Here is a 7,862-nt window from a genome sequence, read left to right as displayed (position 1 = left end):
GGTTAAGTCCGAAAAAGAAAATATTTTTTTTATGACTTAAAGTTGTTTCCTCGCCCTAATATTTAAAACATGTTCTATTGAGACCCCTACCTAACTGTAAAAAAAAAATCAGAAGGAAATTCGTGCTGCGGTAATGGAAAGTCGCACCGAGAAATTTGCGCGATTCAAATCCCTTTGAAATGCCGGATCAACTCACGTTAAGAAAAGAAACAAAACTTTTTTCTCGTTTGCCATTGTGAATTAAACATAAACCACCAAAGGCCCATTTACAATGCTAAAAAAAAACATTCAGCCATGTGCACAAAAAATAACAGCTGGCTAGCTAGCTGCATGAAGTATGATCCAAAAAACATAAACAATTGATAATTATTTTACTTTATCACATTTTTCTAGAAAATAAGAAATTACAAAATGTTATCGAATCTTATATCATCTCAAAAATTTGTTCTTATTGTTGGTAAGTTAAAGATTCATTAAAAAAAATCTTAGTTCACTGAAAAATAACAAAATTACTACCCTTCTAGACAATAATGGCCAAGAGCGAATTGCCTTGCCAACAATCAATGGTTTTCTCAAGGAACAAGGCCAAAGTGGTGCTATTAAATTATTCAATCCAAAAAGAGATGTTCATTCTGAGGAGAACATCTACCAAACGTTCTTGAATGAATGCTCCGATAGTGAAAATAAACTCAATGTTATTCTTCCTCCTCTAAGTGATTTGCTTCTTTATAATCCCAAAAAATCGGAGCTCTTTAAATGTATTCATCAGCTTAAGTTAAATCGCAATGTTAAGCAAATATATTTGTGGGTCTCAAAACAACACATTTTTGAAACATTCACCATTGCATGCCTCGAGTATATGGCCGATCATGTACTTTATATAGAATCAAAAGATACTCTGTCCATTTTGACTAGGAAACCTGGTGGATCTGTAACAAATAAGGTTTGTATGCTTTTAATAGGTGTGTACCATACCCATTGAATTTAAAATACCTGTGTTTCAGAACTATACTTATAAAAAAACCAAAGACAGTTTTCAAGTCGAGGCCATCAAGAAGAAAGTAGTTAAACAAGTTGAAAATAATCCTGTTAAGCCAGAGCAACTCGGTACCTTTAAAATTGAACTCGAAGAAGATGAACTTATAGCCAGAAATGCTCTTAAAATGCCATACGAAAAGTAAACCTTAAAATTTTATACTCAAGGAATGTTATCAAATAAATTTATTATTATTTCCAGAACTAGTGAAGCTGAAGGAAGCAGCGGTGGCGGAAATATTATTTATACTCCTGACAAGGATGATGATTTCGATGAAGAGGATCCAGACGATGATTTGTTTATATAACACTTAACATAGAAAAATCACTTAAAAGCTGTAAATACAATAAAAAACGTGTTCAAATAAATAAATAACTTAGCGCAACTAAGTTAAAGAGTAAAACATTCATTTTTGATTTTATTGGGAACCTAGTGTAGAAAATATTACAAAATAAACTTAAGGACGTTATATAAGAGCTTCATCTTTATTAAGCTATGAATGCTAGTCCCTTAAATTATTTTTGGAAAATCTAGTCGGAAAATTTATGAAGCAACTTAAGTTAAAACAAAAATTTAATGAAGTACAATATTTTGGAAGTCGGTTTCTTTCAGTGTTGAGAGTCGGTTAGTTAATCTTTAAGAGCTTAGCTGTCTAATGCATTGAAGAGATCATTTAACAGAGAAGTTATTTGAGCGGATGCGAAACAAAATGAGTTAATTTAAATACATTTATTATGAGGTAAGGAACTCTTAAAAATTTAATGGAAGAGTTACATTACATGCAAATCATTATTATGCTATCCGCTAGATCGTTCCAAAATTGGTAAAAAACTTCTTTTCAATGACTAACTTTCAATTCAAACAGACGTTTGGAAATAAACACAAATAGAAACTCATGTGAAAAGGATAAATAATATTGAAAACAATACCAGAAGAATTTTTCTGGGAATCGATAAATACCGTCAAATAATATTTTAAATTCTAAGAAACAAAATATCACTAAAGGCTTAACTATTTCAAATAGAATTATGAGGATTATAAAATTTTATTTTGTCTCATGTTGATAATATGAATGCATGGGTTTTTTTCGAATTCAAAATTCAGGTAGTTAATTTCTTCTTTTGGGGTGTTTTTGGCAGAGACAAAATGCCAACACCGATATTTAGGTATATTACTAGTAAAAAAGGGTTGTCTATTATTTGAATTTTTAATGGGAATAGATCAAATTATTTTTATATACAGACATGGACATTAAAATAGACACAGAGACAGTTGCTAAGAGTAAAACCAAATTAAAACAGCAACATGCATTAGAAGTAGATTTAACCGCTATAAAAAAAAAGTTAGACTTCTTATGCAAAATAAAATGAATTTTTTGTTGTTGATTGTTTGGAGATGAACCGTTCCTTAGGTAAGACTGTATTTTTGTTTACTATTATAAAACATCAAGTTCACTTTATGAAGTGAATTAAATTATTATTATATTAAGCATTGGGCAGGTTCAGACGTCAAAACGGACTTGAAAACTAGGCAAGTTTCTAGTATCTGATTGGCCAGCTGTCAAAAAATTACCTTCCACTTAAGGCAACTTTAATGGAAAGTTAGTCAAGAAAAATCTCCCTAACTATTAAGTTAATGTCGATTTCCATTGAACCACATGAAATAGACGGCCCGTCGCTACTAAAAATCAATATTTTTTGGTTCCAATGGAAAGAAAAAACGTAGCAATATCTTTTTGGAAGTGTATTAGTGTAGCCGCTGTCAGAAGCATACTAAAATATTTACAGTAATAATCCCGCGTCTCGTCTATTGTTTTGGTCTGGTGTGAATTGATGTTTCCCATGTCGGAAAGAAAAACAGCACAAAAAAACCGAAAACAAACAATTACTAAAAAGTAAAAATTTTCAAATGGGATTATAACCAAACAAAATTTTTGCTGCATTTGTATGGAAAATATATGGCTTCTGTAGGCCCCTTTGGGCAATTCAAAAATAAAAAAATGATGTGGTGCTTCATCGCCGAAAAAATAAGCTGAATTCTCTTCAATTATTTTTTCCACAAACAATAATTTCATTTGACGTTTGCAAAACTGTCAAGTTTTTAGTATGTGTTCAAATGAGTGTGAAAATCTGTGTAGATTCTTCTCAAAAGACGAATTCAAAACGAATCAATTCGTCGGGAAAAAACATCAATACTTTTCCCATTGGAAAACGTTTAAGAAAAAAATATTGCCGGCCCGTCGACGGCACATCAATATTTTGGTTCAATGGAAAACCACATAAGTCTACTTTTATCAAAATGACAGTTGATCATATTTTTAAATTCAAGTGAGAGCGGAACTTTATTACTCAATAATTTATTTATTTTCTGCACAACTTCATTTAGTGCTTTCTGAAAAAGGGTTTCTTGTCAATTTGAAAAATGAAGTACATAACTATTATTTCTTTACGATACAACATACCAATTTTGGTGGACTTGTAGACAATATTTTTGTTGGTACTTTTCATACTACAAACATAAAGTAGAGGTTTGCTAAGTAAAGTTCTGAATTTGAAATTCATGACACTTGAAAAACTAACTAGTTACCTTGGTCAAAATTTACGTTAAAAAAATGAAGTTGACTGCAAATTAAGTCCTTTATGTTGCCTGAACCTGCCCATTGTTCCATAGAAGAAAAAGCTGTTATTTTAGTTCTACGAAGTAAGGGCAAATTTTGAGGGAAATAGCCAAAATAAAGAGCAGATCTCTCAAGTTGATTGCAAAAGCAATTTGACTGCTGAGAGCTCAAAAAAATAAAAATATAAATAAAAAACAAACTACAGCATCTAAGCTTCCAGAACTGTTCGTAGAAGACTTGTTGAACCTAACTTGCTCAGAAGGATCGCAATCGCAAGATTGGTACTTTTTTTTAATGAAAACAAAATATAACAACGCGGTTTAAATTCGACACGATCATTTTGATTGGAGTGGGGCAAAAGGAGGCAAAAAGTGGAGGAATATTTTGTGGATGGACGAAACAAAGATAAATTTGTTCGGAAGTGATGGCAGCCAAACCGTTAGAGGGCTTAATTTGATAGAACTGAATCCCAAATATATCCAGAAAACTGTCAAGAATGGCGACGGCAGTATCATACTTTGGGGTTAATTTTCTTGGTTTGGCGTTGGACCAATACATTTGATTGAGTATAAAAAGGATCAAAATATGAAGGTAAATATCATGAATAATATGATGCTGCCTTATGCGGATGAGAACCTGCTTCTCAAATGTGTTCTACAGCAGGACAACGAACCTAAGAACACATCAAAATCTACTCAAATATATTTTAAAGATAAAAAAATCAGCGTATTGGAGTTGCCATCGTAATTGCCGGACTTAAATCCAACAGAACATTTTGGGGGAGATTTAAAATGCGCAGTTGGGAAACATTTAACAAACAAATTAAACCGAACTGTGGAGGATGGTTCAACTTTTTAAAATTTTTTAAATCTTTGTATCTATTTTAATGTCCACGAAATTTGTTCCTTTTTTTACATTTCTCTGTCTTTGAGATATGAAGCCGCAAATTATATTAACAGTGGTGGCCACACAATTAGAAACGACGCCCATATATTAATATAAGTATGCAAAACTTTTTTAAAAGAAATTTCTTCAGGTTGAAAAAGACCATGAAAAAGAGTACCTACACATTAAATATTTAATGCTAGAAAGAAGCTGGACAATATCAAATATAAAAAATAAACATGCATATAATTAAAATTGTGTGTGGCCATACAATAAGAAACAGAACATATAAAATGGTATTTCTTAAAAAACCAACCTTCCAACCTTCTTTCCATACTTTCAACCAAAACCCATAAGTTTTCAATCGGATTTAGGTCCGGACTTTGCGCGGACTAATCCAAAACACTGGTTTTTGCATCCGCATACCACTGCCTTACAAAACGTGCAGTGTTTTTCGGATCGTTGTACTGCTGAAAAACGTAACTAATGAGCAAGTGTGCGAATGAATAAGGCTCCATGACATTTTCCAGTATGCCTTTATAAACGTGTTGATCCATTCGACCGTTTATCCTTACTAATGGACCAACACCACTCCAAGTAAATGCACCAAAATCAATAATGTTTCCTACTCTATATTTCAAGATCTTCAGCGTGTATTTTGGGTCCAAATTCTTTTTTTTGAGGACGTCTAACGTACACTTTACCGTCTGACCGTCTGACCCAAACAAATTGAACTTAGATTGATCACTCCAGAGTATTTTTTTCCAAAATTGTAAGGTTTTATTTGAGTGCACTCTAGCGAGAGTCAATCGTGCCTTAAGGTTTTTTTTTTTTTGATACATGTGGTTTTCTCCGTGCAACACATCCGCGTAGACCATGTTCTAAGAGGCGACGCTTTATGGTTCTAGCTGACAGTTCTCGACCGATTTGGGGCCTAACAATATCTTTTATCTTACCAGAAGTCAAAAAAGGATCGGTCTTGCTGATTCTGCATATCAGCATGTCTTCTTTTGGCGTCGTTTTCCGTTCAATTGGCTTTCTTTTAGGAGTTTCAAAGCTTTCAGTTCTTGTAAATACTTGTATGGCTCCAAATAACATCTTTTTTGAACAGATAAATCTTTTAGCTATGGAGTTTATTGACTCATTGTCATTTTTACCCATTTTTTCACTGTATTATTATTAATATTGTAAGAATAATGACAATATAATAAAAACAATCAACTCACATCCATAAAAAAGCAGAATTTAAAACAAATTCACTGATTCTAGTTCTGGTTTATAATTTTCTGTTCAGCAAAAATGTCGACTTTAAATGAATTTCCTAAAATAACCACATTTTGACAACTTCCCGCGTTCAGGAAAACACATGATTGGAACGTACATGTCAGCCATCATCGACTAACGGTACTAGCCAAACACAGTGGTGCTTAAAAAAATCTTACTGATGAAAATATTAACAATATCTCGTTTCAAATTAATACTCACAACTAACAATTCAAAACTGAAGCCACTCTAGGCAATACAATCGCAACAAAACACGTAAGTAAGGGAACACCCCAGGGTGGTGTCCTTTCGCCTCTTCTATGGTCATGGATAAAATTCTCGTTAAATTAGAGAGATGTGGAGTGAAGGCGGATGATTTGGTGATATTGGTGTCAGGAAAGTACACCTCTGTGATTATTGAAATCATGGAGTCAGCTTTGAGAAAGTTAGCAACTGGGCCACGAGGTGTGGACTAGGAGTTACCCAAAGTAACACACCCGTAGTACGTCCAATCTTAACATATGGTTCGATTGTGTGGTGGCCTCCTCTTAGCAAAGCCTATAACATTGATAAGCTAAAGAAGGTTCAGAGAAGAGCATTCGAACTTGCCCAACGGACGCCTTAAACTATATTTTGGATCTTCTACCAATCGACCTTTTTATGAAATACAAACTTTCCTGCAGCGCTATTAGGCTGAAGGAATCAAACAGCTGGTTATAAAAACCTTATGGTCACAGCAACACAACGAAATTGATTCCTTCAGATATTATCTCGGTAGACACTGACACTGACTACACTCCTACTTTGAGCCTTAGAAAGGGTTATAAGGTTATTTTCCCATCCAGAGAAGATTGGGAGGATGACATCGTGTCGATAGGTTTCGACACAACCATCTTTACTGACGGCTCAAAGATGGAGTGCGGAGTTGGTTCTGGGATCTTTCCTGAGTCCCTAAATGTAGCCAAATCCTTTAGGCTTCCTGACTTTGCTAGCGTTTTTCAGGCTGAACTGCTGGCAATAAGGGAGGCATGTAAGATACTTAAATAAAACCCAAACCAAAACCGAAATGCGGCTATCTTTACAGTCAGGCAGCTGTCAAAGCCATTAACTCGGCCATATCCTCATCTAAATTGGTCCAGCAATGTCGCGATGAGCTTGCGAGTCTGAATATTAACCTCGGTGTCACCCTGAGCTGGGTTCCAAGCCATAGTGGTATCGTGGGAAATGAACGGGCTGACGAGCTAGCCAGGCAAGGATCGGCCCTTCATAGCTCACTTGCGGAAATGGTTAACATTCCTCTTGGTGCTATGAAGGGTAAAATCTTTTCTATCTACCAAACTGAATCAAACCGAAGGTGGAGCAATTTACCCAACTGCATTATATATAGGAAGATATGGCCCACCTATAATAAAACCCGTACAAACGCCAGGATTCTTGCGGTATGTACCGGACATTGGCCTATAGGAGTTCATGCGGAGAAGTTGGGTATCTCCTACAACACCTTTTGCCGTAGCTGTAGTGACCAAAGAGAAAGTGAAACGATAATCCATTTCCTCTGCAAATGTCCTGCTTTGACAAACACTAGAATGAAATACTTTGGAAAAGCATTCTTTCAAGTACTTGATGAGCTATCTGAGACAAAGATTAGAGACCTAATCTTTTTTCTCAATGCGACAAAATGGCTCTAACATAATCGCTATGAAGCTTCTATATAAATCTATCCCTTTCAATCAAAGGTCAAACGAGTTTTTGGTATCAAAACGGCGCACTACAGCGCTAATTGGATCTCAGGCTAGGTTGCCTTGAGATCGCCATTTCTACCTACCTAAGCCTAATAATTTTGAGCCGGCTCTATTTTTTAGCTGAAGTATCAACTTTTGGGGTCTATAATCTGAAAGATAAAAATTGTTTTAGTTTGTCAACAAACGGATACCTTACTTTCTATTGACATTGTCGTAACTTACTTTAATAGCATTTCGGTTAGTATAGTTCATGAAACTCGTTTCGCTTGAAAAAGTTCAATAAAGAGTTAAAAATACGATTTTTTGAATTAGAGAGAGT

General features: G+C 34.5%; 1 protein-coding gene across 1 annotated transcript; it reads left to right on the top strand.

Moving 5' to 3' along the window:
* The first annotated feature begins 296 nt into the window (after positions 1 to 296).
* LOC129946198 (uncharacterized) lies at positions 297 to 1,445 on the top strand. Its single transcript, XM_056056290.1, has 4 exons — positions 297 to 457; positions 525 to 943; positions 1,005 to 1,177; positions 1,238 to 1,445. The coding sequence occupies exons 1-4, from the start codon at positions 412 to 414 to the stop codon at positions 1,341 to 1,343; spliced, it is 744 nt and encodes a 247-aa protein (XP_055912265.1). The 5' UTR covers positions 297 to 411; the 3' UTR covers positions 1,344 to 1,445.
* Positions 1,446 to 7,862: the final 6,417 nt, after the last annotated feature.

The sequence above is a fragment of the Eupeodes corollae genome, chromosome 2 (genome assembly GCF_945859685.1).
Source record: "Eupeodes corollae chromosome 2, idEupCoro1.1, whole genome shotgun sequence".
NCBI lineage: Eukaryota > Metazoa > Arthropoda > Insecta > Diptera > Syrphidae > Eupeodes > Eupeodes corollae.
The sequence above is the reverse complement of the archived record's forward strand: the minus strand, read 5'-3'. Positions and strand labels throughout refer to the sequence as shown.

Coding starts and splice junctions, on each gene's coding strand:
- LOC129946198 (XM_056056290.1), top strand. CDS start 412: ATGTTATCGAATCTTATATCATCTCAAAAATTTGTTCTTATTGTTG. Junction 458..524: donor AAAATTTGTTCTTATTGTTG/GTAAGTTAAAGA, acceptor CTACCCTTCTAG/ACAATAATGGCCAAGAGCGA. Junction 944..1,004: donor GTGGATCTGTAACAAATAAG/GTTTGTATGCTT, acceptor CCTGTGTTTCAG/AACTATACTTATAAAAAAAC.